This window comes from Ictidomys tridecemlineatus, chromosome 13 (assembly GCF_052094955.1).
Source record: "Ictidomys tridecemlineatus isolate mIctTri1 chromosome 13, mIctTri1.hap1, whole genome shotgun sequence".
Lineage (NCBI taxonomy): Eukaryota > Metazoa > Chordata > Mammalia > Rodentia > Sciuridae > Ictidomys > Ictidomys tridecemlineatus.
In genome coordinates, this window is record NC_135489.1 from 50,879,391 (window position 1) to 50,895,853 (window position 16,463).

Genomic DNA, 16,463 nt, shown 5'->3' on the forward strand with positions numbered 1-16,463 from the left:
TATACTTCAGCATAATGGAAAGCAGTATATGGGACAGAGTTTTCTGGACTGGACCCTAGAGGACTTATAGACAGAGGTAGGGCCCACATACACAGTCTTCTGACTGCTGACTACAGACTTTTTGCAGTTTAAAGCCACTCTGCACAAGAATGCTGAACCCACATTACCTCTGGCTATCATGGGTGGTGATATACAGAGTGGCTTCAAGGTTGATGGAGCCATCCATAGCAGCTGCGGGGGGGCGGGGCAGTCATCTGGAGTAGCTATAGCCAAAGCAAAGTCTTCTAGAGTAGCCACTGGGTGTCTAATGCAGCCATGGCTGAAGTGGAAGTCTTTGCGGCAATCAGTACAGTGGCATCTGCAAAAGGGATGGTGGCTTGATTGGGGCCTCTGGAGCAGCTACCACTGTCATGATGACAGCCGGACCCAGTACCAAGGCAGTGGCAGCCACAGGGGAGATACCAATGGCTTCTGCTGATATTGGCATCACAGGTAGTATAGCCCCCAACTCCAATCTCAGCCATGCCTCCACCACATCCTGCAGGCCCCTCACTGCCTGACTGAATCCCAGAGCAACACAACTGCAGTTGAGAGGGAAGCTGTGGGATAGAGGGTCTCTAGTGGTGTTAGCCCGCAGCCAAGTGTGCTAATGCTAACTTCCACCAGCAACAGGAGGCTTCTTCTCCAAAACCAAAAAGAAAACAGTGTAACTTTAATAAAAAACATATTTAGGGCTGGGGTTGTAGCTCAGTGGCAGAGCGCTTGCCTTGCATGTGTGAGGCATTGGGTTTGATCCTCAGAACCACAAAAAAATAAATAAAATATTGTGTCCATCTACAACTAAAATATATTTTTAAAAATACATATTTATTTTGCCACTTTTATAGAAGTTGCAAGAGTTAACCTATGCATCTCAATGTCAATATATAACAGGCAATATCTGTATCTCTTTGAGGAAAAAACTATTCTAATTATTAAAGATTTCTGTGCCTTTCTGACTTTCCATATATGTAAAATTAATAACACAAGGATTTCAAGTTTTTAACATTTATTCTTCTTGATATATCTTAAAAGATACATTTTCAGACTGATGATTACAACAACAAAAATTCAAATCAGATGAGACAGTTTACAGAGATACTTTTGTGTATAAAGTTCTTTTGGTTGTAAGCAAGAGCAGCTATCCCTGACTACTTTAAGCTAAATAAGAATGTATTAGAAGGAGACTGGAATAAATCACAGATACAGGAAATTGGAAACAGCCAAGACAAAACCAAAAATGACTATAAGAGAGTTAGCAGCCTTGAGTTCCCTCACCTTCATCTTGGAGTGCCATTTTTTTAACAGCTCAGGTTCCACCACTCCAAGGACAAAAATTCCCTCCTGAATCAACTAGCCTTAGTAAAGATCAAAGTGAACAAACAGCTTTGGGAACCTCCCAAATCTTATAACTAAACAGTATTTTGATAACCTGAATCTCTGTATTGCCTTTTCTATAAGGGCAGTATTGCTGATATCCTTGTTTGAACATAATTTTGCAATTCACTCACATGCAAAATATTATTATATATGCTTAGAAAATAGTACTTTTAAACTAGGCACATACCTATAATCTAGGTGACTTAGGAGGTTGAGGCAGGATAGCAAGTTCAAATCTAGCCTCAGCAATTTAGTAAGACCCTATTTCAAAATTAAATAATAAAAAGGAGTAGAGATGTGACTCAGTGGTTAAGTGCCCCTGGGTTCAATCCCTGGTACCAGAAAGAAAAGAAGGGAGGTAAAGAAGGTCCTTTTTTGGGGATAGGGGGGAGCAATCCTGAGGATTGAAACCAGGGCCTCACATATGCTAAGCAAGCACTCTACCTCATCTATATCCCCAACCCAGAAAATATTAATGTGAAATTAGAAGTGCCACCAGAGCAGAAAACCAGGGTTTTTTCTAGACTTTCTTCCTAGGTTTCCAGTTTAGTTACAGAGAATAAAGAACGAAAGGACTTTGTTGTCTTTCAGTTCCACATACAGAATTTTAATGTACAGCTTGAGTATCTGTAGTCCACGGATCTTCAGATTAGGGGTGACCAACCTATGAAGTCTAAGCAAGTATTCTCAAATCTGAAAAACTCTAAAATCTGAAATGTTTATGGTTCTATGCATCTCTGATAAAGGGACACAAGCACACAGATACATATGCAAATATATTTGTTCACTCATTCTAAGTGTAGATTCCCAGCATGTTGGATACTTGCTTAAACCATTCTTGACACTTTAAGTTTACTACATCTTTTTATACTTGATATACTCTGTTCTTGTAATAATTATCTTGGAAAGTTTTATATGTAAACTACTATATATATTTGTGAAATATATAGGTGTTTCTTCATTCCCACAAATATTGATTGTTTTTTGTGACATTTAGAGTTTAAAAGGGCCAGATAGTAAATATTTTAGGCTTTGTGAGTCACAGTATTAAGAACATTGTGAATGTATTTCTATTTTGGCCTGTGGAGAATAGTTTACTTACAAAATAGTTTACTAACAAACTAGTCACTATTTAATGTTTATTGTCTAGTAAATCATGTAAACAGACTATACTATGAAATCAAATGTAATGCATTTCTAGACAAATTAAGGAAAGTTAAGTTTTATTAAAATTAAATATTTACCCTACTATTTTTTTAAAGAATCGCTGTTTTTGATTCTTTCCTTTTTCCCTCCCTCCCTTCCAGTGTACAATGTTTCATAAGTTGCAGCACTGCCATATTCACTCCATGACTTGTCATAACATTCTCAGTGTCACGCTTATAATTACAAATGTTTTTATTAAAAACTTTCTAGTCAGTTTTCATTTGAGAAGCAGTGGTTTTCTAACAGTACAATGTTTAGTTCCTTTTATAGTGTCTCCCTTTCACCCACTGCCTTCATCTCTGTGGAATTGAATCAGAGAGGACGTAAGCCTTGAGAGAGTGATCCAGTTAACCAAGCACTTCTATATGGAGAACTTTTCCTGACACAGACTAAGTCAAGCAATCAAAGAATATTCAAATTTAGTGGTCGTTTGTTGTGGTCTTAACTATGCTTGCTTATTTCATTGCTTCACATCGAATGTGTTATGACTTTAAAAGTAGTTCCCATGTCTTACTATAACATAATGCCTAATATTGCTAATTTTTTCCCTAAAATGTGGATTTGGTGTGATATTAGTAATTTAACCAAAAGTCTGGTTGGTTTCTTTGCAGATCTTCTTCAACAGTATCGTTCTGCTGTGTGCAAGCTAGGCAGTGTGAATGAGGACCTTAATGGTCAGTTAGAATACCTTCATACTCCTGATATGAAGAAGAAAAAGCAAGAACTAGATGAACAAGAAAAGAGTCTGAAACTAATAGAGCAGAAACTTGGTATATATTTATTTACTGTTAACTTCTACTTTTTCTGTGTAGAGATAAGTATTTATGTTGATAGAGAGTCCAGCTATAAAAAGAAAGAATGCAAATTATCCAGAATTTAAATTGACAGGAAACTCTTAATCTCCAAGTCATCTCAGAATGGTTTAAACTGTTCTCTTAGCAGGATTAGTAAGAGACATTCTCAGTATTTTATCTTATTATCTTTCTTATAAGTTAAGATATGTTTATATTTTTTTCTTTCATATAATATTTCAGTTTGTTCTGCATTTTGTATCTTTATAGGTATGACTCCCACACGTAAGGGTAATGATACATTGCGTCATTCAACAAAAGTTGAGATGACAGATTGTCCAATTCCTCCTAAAAGAATGAGAAGAGAAACTACAAGACAAAATAGGTGAGCACGTTATAACCTGAAAATTATCATTGGTTAGTTTATTAAAGCTCCTGGATCATGATAACACTATAAGTTTATTTCTTATTTATTCCTTGAGCTACAATTAGAATTTAAAAAAAAACTCTAAGCAATGATAATGAATATAAGAAAATTATTTTGTTTTCCTAGGATATTCAGTTTTCTTAATGATTTTTACTATTTGGAAATGTTAGTTGTTTATGTTTTACTAAAATTCATTAAGAGTGAAATTGCTTTTTTTGTTGTTTGGGTTAAGTTTCAAATGCCCTGCATTCTGCTTCATAGGATCATCATACCTAAATATAGGACATGCAAAATTATTTATTTTCCCCCATTTCATATAGGCTTCTGTTCTGTTTTTCAAATTTGTACATTATTTAAAAATTGCTTATAATGTTCGATTTGAAGAATCAGTTACTATTTAGATGGCTACCAAAAAACTAACAAGCTATTTGCAGCCTAACCCTTTCCTTTTTAGATTTAGATATCAGTAAGGGCAACCCACAGAAGGGCATCATGGTATATAGGCGATTTTTCAAAGGTATAAGTATAGACTGTATTTGAGTAACTTTCTCATAACCATAAAGGAGTTCCCTTGATATTGGCATCTTTATAATTAGTATTCCATGTCCTGTTCACCTGCATATTCAATAAATATTTGAATGCTAACTTTGTGTTGTATATTCTTGGATGAATAAAAGTCACATGGTTCTTGCTTCTTCATCATGTTCTCTAATTCTGTGTAGAAGAGGAAATAATAATATGACACAAAGTAGTGGGAAAAACAGTATCAGTTGTCAGGAAAAATTCATTGAAGCAGAGAACTGAAGAAGGATGGGAGGGAGTCAGCCATATAGAAATTGCTGTAAGTTGGAGAAAAAGTAGGCTTGGAAGATGTGAGCCAGTAGATAGCAAGCATGGTAGGTGAGAGGGAGAGATAGGGACAAATGAGGTTGAACATATCAGCAGAGGCCAGATTATGAAACACACTTCCCCATCATGTTGCAAAAAATTATGGTGTTTAAAAAGGTAAAGTCATTGATCATCATAGGCATTGCTTGGATACCAACTCTTTACTACAAAAATGGATGTATTCATAAAGATAAGATATATGTTCCTTCTTTCTTATATGAACTTTTAGGTTAACAAAAAGCTGGAGAACATTCTTTTTTAAAAAGTTCTTTATAGAAAAAGTTCTTACGTAAGAACAAAGTATAGGAAGTATAGTAAAATGAAAATATCCAAACAAAGATGTTGTGTCTGCCAAATACTAAAAAATAAATATTAAAAAAATTCTCCCTCTCTCTAAAAAAGAAAACATCATGACTTTGCTGCTGCTAATAAAGAATCTAGGCAATGATAATCAGCGGAGTACTCAACAATTAAGTAAAAATTTGATAGGAAACTGAATATGGAAAGATCAAATTGGCACACCTGATCTCAATTATCAATCTTAGTAACTCTAAAAGTCATAGGACATTTGCTATTGTATGTGCCTCAGAGGAAGTAACCTGAATCTAATGACACTACTTCTTAGACTTTCTCAACTGGAGTTCCATGGAAGAATTTAACACAGCAGAAAATTATTTGAGTGATTCTTCTCAGTGTTCTGCTACCATTCTGGGTACATAAGAAGAAGATTACTTTATTATATACAATAAATGACTTAAGGCATTAGACCCTGATTCACATATTTGAGAAGGGCTCACCATTTACTATTTTCTACCAGAAAATATGTAGAATTTTGGAGCCAAATTAAAAGATATCACAAGGAAGCAGTCAGCCAAATGCAGAACATTATAGAACAAATGTCTGCTTTTGTTTTGCTAATAAATGATATAAAGAAGGAAGGAACAAGAATCAATAAAAATGATTTAAAAGACTTAACAATTGCATGCAATGTACAGACCTTGGTTTGTATTTGGATTTGAATAAACCAGCTTTAAAATAACAGGGTTGAACCAGACAGCAGCTACTCAGGAGGTTGAGACAGAAGGATCTCAATTTTGAAGCCAGGCTCCACAATTTAGTGAGACTCTGTCTCAAAAGAAAAAGAACTGGGGATGTAGTTCAGTGGTAGAGCATTTGCCTAGCATGTGTGTAGGTCCTGAGTTCAGTCCCCAGAATCACAAAATTATATAAATGAAACAACAATGTTAAAATAATTGGAGAAACTTGAATATTACCTAGCTATTAGATATATTCATGTTACATTTTAATATAAGTATTTAATATACTTTAATATGTTAAATTGTACGTTTTATGGATAATAGTATAATATTTACATTAAAATAAATGTATAGTTAGAAATGCATACTAAGGTATTTGTGTTGTCTGGGTATATTTTTAAATATATATTTTACAAAACAGGCAAAGGATATTTAAAATTTTGGCAAAATATTATAACTACTAAAGCTCAAAAACAGGATATTATATTATTATATCACTATATTATTCCCTCTGCCTTTATGTAGATTTCTCTGTTTGTGTATATACATCCTTGCTGGTGATCAGATCCATAGCTTCATACAATGCTAGGCAAGCACTCTGCAACTGAACTACATCCCCAGCCCAAAGATGTTACCCAGGTGTTTTTGTTCGTTTGTTTTGTTTGGGTTTTGTTTTGTTTTGTTGTTTTTTGGCACTTCTATGAAGTGGACCCAGGACCTAGCATGGTAAGCACTCTACCATTGATCTACACCCCCCATTGACATAATTTTTTAAGGAGTTTCTCCCCCTGCACCCCCCCCCAAGGTAGTGGGGAACATTTTTCCAGGTTTTTAAGAGAACAGAACCTTCTTCCCAATGAAGAAATTCCATAGGACCATTTCTAGACTAAGGATATAGAGTAAATAGATATTTCTGAATATGTGCCAATCTCAGTACTGAATTTGCCTAGACCTCTCAGTTACTACAGATATTGATTTGAAACTTGTTAAGATTTTATAGCAATTTGGAGGTTGACTGGGTTAAAGTTTATTTTTTTAATTTATCATCGTTAATAGTTGTATCATTTTCATTAAAGTCATACATGTATAGAAGCTGAATAGGGGTATAGATTTATAATATTATATAATGTGAGTACGTAGTGTTGGGAATTTAGTTCAGTGGCAGAATACTTGCCTAGCACATAATAGCTTTTGTTGAATCCAGTATCCAAAATATTATTTCAACATTTAAACAATATAAGAAATGATTAAAGAGCTATTTTACCTGTTTGTTTTTCATACAAAGTCTTCAAAATTCAGAAGATAGCAAATCTCAATTAGGACTAACTATATTGCAGGTGCTCTGGAACCACAATTGGCTAGTGGCTCCTGTTTTGAACAAAAGGTATAGACAGAGCTTATGATAATAAAATAACTCGTCCTATGTATCCTCCTACCTATTCCATTTCCCAGAGGCAGCCTTTGTTTTAACTATTAATTTTTAGTCATCCTCTTTTTAATTAGTTTTAATTAGTTATATATGCAGGTAGATACATTCTGATACAACATATATAAATGAAGTATAACTTCTCCTACTTCTTTATTAAATTTTAGAGGGTATAGCTCACCTGTCCCTTTGGGGATGGAGGTCTGTCTTGCCTTGCTCACCTATTGACTTTTTTTTGAACTGAGTTCTAAATTATTTGAGCATTTAATGTTATCATGATTATTTTATCTTGCAGCCACACCCAAGTCCTCCATGTTTTTTTCAAGAGTAGAAACTTTCAAATAACTTATTACATAATGATATCTATGTAAATATTTTGTAGTACTAGGCAAAGTTGTGTATAAGTATTACATTCTGTATATTTTTGTTTTGTTTTTTCTGGTACCAGGGATTAAACAAGGGCAACTTATTTCTGGCTACCTCACAAAGTTCTATATTTGGTTCTAATGTTATAACTCTTACTTAGACCACTATTCAGTGTTACAAACTTCAGGCTCACATAAAACTTCTGTACTCCTATCATTCCTAAAATCATATTAAATTGTATTCCTGTTATTGGACTATTTTCTTGTGTGTTAATTTTTCTGAAGTTTCTAATTGCCCCCCCATCCCACTTTTTTTTTTTTTTTTTTACTTGCCATGTATCTTGATCAGATCCTCTTCCTCCTGCATTAGTGATAGTTGCTGTATAAACTTCCTGCAGCTCTGCTTTCCTCAGGCTTCCTTGGCTGCTCTCTTAAGTTGAGTCACTGATTCTTGGATACCATGTTTTTCTCTCTCGTAACTTTTGTAGAAAAAGTGTACCAAAAGAAAGTGGGCTGGAATAAAAGAATAAAATCATGGCATTTGCAGGTAAATGAATGACACTGGAGGAAGATAATGCTAAGTGAAGTTAGCCAACCCAAAAAACCAAATGCTGAATGTTTTCTCTGATATAAGGAGGCTGACTCATAGTGGAGCAGGGACAAGGGAGCATGGGAGAAGTAGATGAAATCTAGATAGGGCGGACGGGTGGGAAGGGAAGGGAGGGGGCAGAGGGTTAGAAATGGTGGTGGGATGTGATGAACATTATTATCCAAAGTACATGTATGAAGACACAAATTGGTGTGAATATACTTTATATACAACCAGAGATATATTAAAAAATGTGCTCTATGTGTGTAATAAGAATTGTAATATATTCCGTTGTCAAATATTAAAAACATCAATTTAAAAAAAGAAATAGGGCTGGGGTTGTGGCTCAGTGGTAGAATGCTTGCCTCCCATTTGTGAGGCACTGGGTTCAATCCCTCTGCACCACATAAAAATAAATATTGTGTCCATCTACAACTAAGAAATTTTTTTTTAAATAAGAAAGAAATTGGAGCCATATTTTGTCTGAAAATGTCATTTTGCTGATATTCAGTTAAAGGTTTCTGGAATAAGAGAACAGAAATAAGGGGTAGACTATACTAGACACAGAAGGATTAGGAAGTAGACTAGAAATAATGAGAGACAGTCTGCATGATGGAGACTTTGGACTCCCAAGTCAGGAAGTATATCAAAGAGTGAAAAGACCAGCCCTAAAAAGGAGCAACGTGAGATAAAAGGATGGGAACAGAATGGGAAAAGGAAAGGAAACCACAGCTAAAATATGCCATATTTTCAGCACAAACTTAATGTTATCTTGTCTCCAGATAAAAAGCTGATACCACATATTTAGATAACAGTGGTAATTGGACAATTAAATGTTGGTATATTGGCTTCTGGTACAGTTGCTGGCACCCTACAGCCCTGTCTGATGTCAGCCTCTAGGAGCCAGTGACCTGTACTTGGCTGTCCACCCACAATGAAAGCAAAACCTTTGACTTCAATGACCCTGTTCTATTCTATCTCAGTTATAATTCTCACTCACTTGATGGGAAAATAGTTCTGTTTCTCTAACAGCAGAAGAAATCTAAGTCAACAGTATAATTCTCTTTCTTAAATGTAATTGTACAACCAAAAATCATACATATGAGGGGAGTCAGCAACATGAGAGAGAAAATAAATAGTAAAACAAACCCTGGAATATAATTCAGTAGAGAGACTAGTCTTCTAAAAAATTACGGTTACCAAGATCAGTCCCTGTATTACTTCCATTTATGCTGCAGCATAAATTCTAATAAAGCCTCTTGTGGAGGTAATTTTCTCATTCCCAGTCTCTATTTCTGTAAGTTTTGAACTGACAATTCTTATTTCTAAGTGTCAGAGTGTCTAAAATTAAACTGTCTTTTAACGGTATTGAAATACCAAAATCAGGAACAAATTTTAATAGTAGAAACAGAAAAAAGTATTTGTTTCTGTATATATTTATATTATGTGTATATATTATCTCTTAATAGAGGAAATATACCATGTTTTATCAACTCTAAGATGTCATTAATTATAAGAAATACCATCATTTCATGAACTATTAAGAAAAACTTCAAATTAACTCATAAATTGCATCTGGATTTCAGGAATATTCAATTTTTTAACAAAGCAAGTATTAATCATGTTTAGCACATGATATTCAGTAGATCATCTTGTTTTCTTAAATAGACACAGTTTTATTAATGCATTTTCTACTGAAAAGATTTTAAGTTAGCACTATCAAAAATGTTTTATAATCTCAGCTACTTAGCATGAACTTTAATAACTTAGCAAGACTATATCTCAAAAAATAAAAAATGCTGGAGATATAGTTCAGTGGTGGAGTACCCCCCTAGGTTTTAATCCCCAATATTTAAAAAAAAAAAAAAAGCGTCGGGGCTGGAGTTGTGGCTCAGTGGTAGAGCGCTTGCCTAGCACATGCGAGGCCCTGGGTTCGATCCTCAGCACCACATAAAAATAAATAAAGATATTGTGTCCAACTGAAAAATACACTGAAAAAAAAAGTGTATCTTCTGTTCGTGGGTAGCATTTTCAGGGGATATCATTAGAAAAGAAAACATTTAGATGTATATGAATAAAAATACATCAGTATTGATGTTTACCAAGATATTGGTGTGTTCATCTCTACATTAATGAGATTATAGGTATTTTAAAATGTTTTTTCTTTTGCTTGTCTTTATTTTGTGACTTCTATAATAAGCATTAGAATTCCTGTTAATTCTTAAAATCATAATTTTGTTTAGGGAAAGCACAAAAGAGAGGTTAATATCTGCAGAATTTGGATCCAAGATGCTACCATTTCAAAGAACTGTTTCAAATTACTTACATGCATTATAGACATACATGTATTTGTGTCCATCTACAGTAACTACTTAGCCTTTCAGACTCTTGTGGGCGGGCATACATGTGAAGTAAACAATTATTGATGAGTGAGTTTAGGAAAGAAAATTTTTGGTACATAAAACTTACTATGTTTTTTCTTTTCCTACTTCCACCAGGATTCCAACTAAATCAGATGTATAAAAGGTGATAGAGAAAGGGCCACTGGTCTTACTAAGAATACTCTGCCTCTGCATCTCTCTCAGAAGAACAAAAGGTGACTTAACAAACTGAATATTTCTGGGGACAGTACAAGTATCTAGGCATGATTTTTCATGTGTATCCAGATGACTAAAAGCAACCATTCAATTTTATGAATCTCAGTGGACAGTATGGATTTACTGGAATTATTCCAGTCACCATGCCCTTTGGTTGTCATTATCTTGCAAATGTGTCAGAAGAACGTATGCTCGTATGTCAATGACTGGAAAACTGGCACGTGGCATCTGTTAATCCTGAAGAAAAGTATATGTACTATTTTTCAGTATAATTATCATGAATATGTTAGAACTATTTCTTGAAAACAGCCTTTTTATTACTTTTATGTGAATTTATTTAACAGAAATGTTTTGGCCTTTATGTAAGGAAGGTTCTGGAGACTAGATATTTAATGTAAATATGTGAGGAAACTTGATGAAGAATTCAGGATTAAAAAAAAAGCACAGGTATCTTGGAATTCAAATGTTAAGATACACAGAATAACATTATATTGATGAGTGAATATGTGACAGGTTGCTTTTCAGATTTCAAAGGCTTATTCTGTATATAAATAAAATGTGCAGCAGCATCTTTTTTTATAAGTATTGTTTGGCTTTATTAATACTAGATTATATAGTCTCAGCCTTAATTCTACACTTACATTATTTTGTAACTTTTTATTACTATTTTTAAGATGTTAAAGAAAACATACTCTCTGACATTAATGCAATAAGAGTTTGGTAGAAGGTTATTGCAAAAACATTTAAATTGTGTATTAGTTCAAGTTAATGTGTGTCAGTATATATGTCTTTGTGTAAATCCAAACGATTGGTCTGAGAGGTTATTTTGTAAGGAAAACTTTTGGTACAGTTTTTGTCCAGGAAATATGTGTGTTTTTTAATCCTTTCTGAATATGCAATGAGGTTAATAAACAGAATTGTTTCTTCCCTACTGAACAGATAAGTGTTTTTATTTTTTATTTTTTAATTTAAAGCTCTAAAAAAGTTATCTTAGACCTGACACTGTGGCGCATGCCTGTAATCCCAGTGACTCAGAAGGATCCCAAGTTCAAGGCCAGCCTCAGCAACCAATCAAGGCCCTAAGCAACTTAGCAAGACCTTGTCTCAAAATTTTAAAGGAGCGGGGCTGGGAATGTAGCTTAGTGGTTAAGCACCCCAGGGTTCAATCCCTGGCACAAAAAATAATTAATTATAGAGACTAATATTTGTTGCATTATACCATTAAAAATTGTTTTAAGTGAAATTGGTTCTTATTAATTGTAAAATATTACTGTCAAAAAGATAAAATTCTGTCTTCTAAATTTTTTATACTTTTGACTATATTGCCTGGTTACTTACACTCATAAAATTATTGCATTGTATTAGTATAGAATTGTCAAATAATCCTATTTAATTTAAAAGTAAATGTTTCGGGGCTGGGGCTCAGTAGCAGAATGCCTGCCTAACATGTGTGAGACACTGGGTTCAATCCTTAGCACCACATAAAAATAAATAAAAGCACGGTATCCATCTACAACTACAAAAAAATTAAAAATTTTTTAAAAAGCAAATGTCTCACTGGGCATGATGGCACATGCCTGTAATCCCAGTGGCTCAGAAAGCTGAGACAGGAAGATTTCTAGTTCAAAACAAGCCTCAGCAACTTAGCAAGGCCTTAAGAAACTCATTGAGACCCTGTCTGTAAATAAAATATTTTAAAAGGGCTGGGGATGTGTCTCAGTGGTTAAGCGCACCTGGGTTCAGTCCTCAGTACTGCTACCTCCCCAGTACTGCCACCTCCCCACTCCGCAACCCCCGATATTGAAACCTTTGGTATTCCTAAGAGCAAATAGCAGTGAAGAAACATCTAATTGGGCACAGTAGTACACACCTGTAATTCCAGTAGTTCAGGAAGCTGAGGCAGGAAGATCATGAATTTAAAGCCAGCTTCAGCAAATGTGAGGCACTAAGTAATTCGATGAGACCCTATCTCTGAATAAAATATAAAAAATAGGGCTGGGGATGTGGGGATGTGGCTCAGAATTCAATCCCTGGTACCAAAAATAAAAGAAAGAAACATCTAGTCAAGAAAATTTTTTTAAAATTCTGTAAAAATGAAAAATGGCAAATGTGTATGCAAAAATCTTTAGTAAAATACTGGCAAAACAAATATTAAACATATAAAGAAAACTATGTACCCTATCCAGGTGGAATTTATCCCAAGAGTGTAAGGCTGGGTTAATATCTAAAAATCAATATGCCATATCAGTGAATTAAAAATCTGTATCTCCGTAGATACAGAAAAAGTGTTTAACAGAATCCAAATGCTTTTCATTATAATACTAACTAATAATAAAATGGCACTTTCTCATCCACAGATAGTATCAAACTTATTGTTGAAACACTGGATGTCTTTCCCATAAGGTCAGGAATGAGACAATATGTCCACTGTTGTCACATTGTAGTACAACATTGTAGTACAGGTTCTAGCCAGGGCAATTAGGCAAATTGAAAAGATATCCAGCTTAGAGAGTGAAACCATCTCTGCTTTCATATGACATGATCTTATATATAGAAAACCCTAAAGAATCCACTAAAACTTATTCTAACAAATGGGTTCAGCAAGGTTGAAGGGTACAAGATAAGTATACAAAAATCAATTATATTTCTGTAGTGAAAAATCCAAAATGGAATTAAAATAATCCCACTCATTATAGCATCAAAAGGAATAAAACACTTAGCAGTAAATTTAACAAAAGACATGCAAAACTTTTACTTTAAAAACTATGTAACGGGCTGGGGTTGTGGCTCAGTGGTAGAGCACTAGTCTAGCATGAGCAAGGCCCTGGGTTTGAACCTCGACACCACATAAAAATAAACAAAATAAATGTGTACAACTAAAATAAAAGTATTTTTTAAAAAATAAAAACTAACATTTTTCACAAAAATCAATTTTAATTTGGTATATATGACAATAGAATGCATTATAATTCATATTACACATATAGAGCACAATTTTTCATATCTCTGGTTGTACACAAAGAGACATCCTTCGCATCTTCGGATAATGATGTACTTAGGATAATGATGACCATGGCATTCCACCGTCTTTCCTACCCCTATACCTCTTCCCGTCCTCTTCCTCCTCTTTTCCCCTTTGCCCTACCTAGAGTTCATTTAATCTCCCTCCCTCCTTTCCCCGCCCTCCCCCACCACCACCACCACCCAGCATATTATAAAGCAGCATCCTTGAATCAGAGAAATTTGGCTTTTGGGGATTGGCTAATTTCACTTAGCATTATATTCTCCAGCTCCATCCGTTTACCTGTAAACACCATGATCTTATTCTCTTTTAATGCTGAATAATATTCCATTGGGTAAATATGCCACATTTTCTTTATCCATTCATCTACTGAAGGGCATCTATGTTGGTTCCACAGTTTAGCTATTGTGAATTGTGCTGCTATAAACATTGATTGGCTATGTCCCTGTAGTATGCTGTTTTTAAGTCCTTTGGGGATAGACCGAGGAGTGGGACAGCTGGGTTAAATGGTGTTTCCATTCCCAGTTTTCCAATGATTCTCCATACTGCTTTCTAATTTTTTTTTAAACTGCACAATCATGAGTTGGAAGACAATATTGTTAAGATGGCAGTACTCCCCAGACTTATGTACAGACTACAGACTGTCAGACTCCACCTGAATTCTTTGTACAAATTAACAAACTGACTTTACATTTTGTATGAAATTACAGGAGACCTCGAGAAAATAACCAAAACAATTCTGAGGTACAAAGTAAGAAGACTCACATCCCTCAGTTTCAAAACTTAGCAGAAAACAACCTTAAAATAAAGATTGTAAAACTGGGACAAAAAGTAGGCATTAAATAAATGGAAAAGAATTGAAAGTTGAAATATGAACATGCATTTATGATGGATTGCTTTATAACAAGTGTGCTAAGAATAATGGGGAAAGAACAGTCTTTTAACAAATGATACAGACTTATGTTTGATCCTCATATCACACCCTTTACAAAAGTTAATAGAAAATAGATCAAAGAGCTAAATGAAAAGAACAAAACCCATAAACTCTTAAAGGAAAATATAGGAGTTAATCCTCATGGCCTTGGTTTTGACAAAGGACTTCTAGATGTGACTCTAAAAGCATGAGCCACAAAAGGGAAAGTAGTCAAACTGGACTTTAGTTTTAAAAAAAAAAAATTTTTTGCCTCAAAAAACACTATCAAAAAGGTAAAAAGATGACTGGACTTATATCTATTCTATACAATAGAATAATATTATTTGGCCTTAAAACGGAATGAAATGTTGATACAAGCTATAAGCATTGATGAAATTGAATGAAATGTTGATACAAGCTATAAGCATTGATGAAATATATATAATAAAAGTAGGGTATATATATATTAGAGGGGGTAGGTTAGTATGTTAGATATATTAAATGCATTTTTTGGTGTTATGGTTTAAATCTAAATGTCCCCCAAAAGCTCCCTAATACAGCAGTGTTCAGAGGTGGGGCCTTAGGGAGGTGATTTGATTATGAGGGCTCTGACATCATGAACAGATAAATCCATTGATGGATTCAAAACTTAAATGAGGGCCAAAATTGTGGCTCAGTGGTAGAGCGCTTGCCTAGCATGTGCAAGGCACTGGGTTCGATCCTCAGCACCACATAAAAATAAATAAATTAAATGATGTATTGTGTCCAACTACACCTAAAAAAAATTTTTTTTTTTTAATGGGCTGTTGAGAGAAGGTAAAAATTTTAGGAATTGTGGTCTACTTAGAAGTAGGTCACTGGGGACATGCCCTTGGAGGGTATATTTTGAACTCCACTGCTCCCTCTCTCTTTTGCTTCTGACTCTGCAGTAAGGTGAGCAGCTTTCCTCTGCTATGCCTTCCACCATAATGTACTTGCCTTGCCATAGACCTAAAAGCAACTGGGACAAGCAACTATGAACTGAAAACCTCTGAAACTATAAAACAAAAAAAACCTAAGGAGGAACTTTAAGTTGATTTCTCTCAGGTTTTTTGTCACAGTAATGGAAAGCTAACACACTAAAGACATTTTCAATTTACAGTAGATTTATCAGGATGTAATTCCATAATTCAAATAGCATCTTTTTAAATACACTAAAACCATTGAATTGTACACTTTACATGGGTCAATTTTATGGTATACAAATTATATTTCTAAGACTACTTTTAATAAATATGGAAACTTTAGTAATAGTATAGGGAAGTAATACCAGCATGTGTAATAATAGTATAGGGAAGTAATACCAGCATGTGTAATACAGATTAAAAAAAAAAAATAGCCAGGCATGGTGGAGCACGCCAGTAATCCTAGAGACCTGGGAGGCTGAGACAGGAGGATGACGAGTTCAATGCCAGCCTCAACAATTTAGCAAGGCCCTAAGCAACTTAGTGAGACCCTGTCTCCAAATAAAAATATAAAAAAGGGGGCTAAGGATGTGCTTTAGTGGTTAAGCTTCCCTTTGTTAATCCCCAGAACTCCCCCCAAAAAATTAATAGGGTTTAGTATAGGAAATTTGGTATATTTAAAACAATCACAAGTAAGAAATCTTCAAGATAGGGATAAAAAGCATTCCTCAAATTAAGAAGTGTCTCAATAAATAGAAAATAAAAGTAAACCCATCCTGACAATAATGAACTTCATACAGTGTACCAACAAACTATAGTACAACAAAAGCTACCAGGAG

At 34.5% G+C, this 16,463-nt stretch overlaps 1 protein-coding gene across 2 annotated transcripts in view; it reads left to right on the forward strand.

The window, feature by feature from the left end:
- The window catches only part of Smchd1 (structural maintenance of chromosomes flexible hinge domain containing 1), a 152,133-nt gene extending 140,457 nt beyond the window's left edge, over nt 1–11,676 (forward strand). Inside the window, exons 46-48 of one of the 2 annotated variants that reach the window (XM_005337120.4) lie at nt 3,237–3,395; nt 3,687–3,801; nt 10,647–11,676. In XM_005337120.4, the coding sequence (XP_005337177.1) occupies nt 3,237–3,395; nt 3,687–3,801; nt 10,647–10,671 (299 nt within the window). In that variant the 3' untranslated portion in view covers nt 10,672–11,676. Of the gene's footprint in view, nt 1–3,236; nt 3,396–3,686; nt 3,802–10,646 lie in introns of those variants that run through there. The other variant, XR_005729148.2, reaches the window with a different exon arrangement.
- The last annotated feature ends 4,787 nt before the right edge of the window (nt 11,677–16,463 follow it).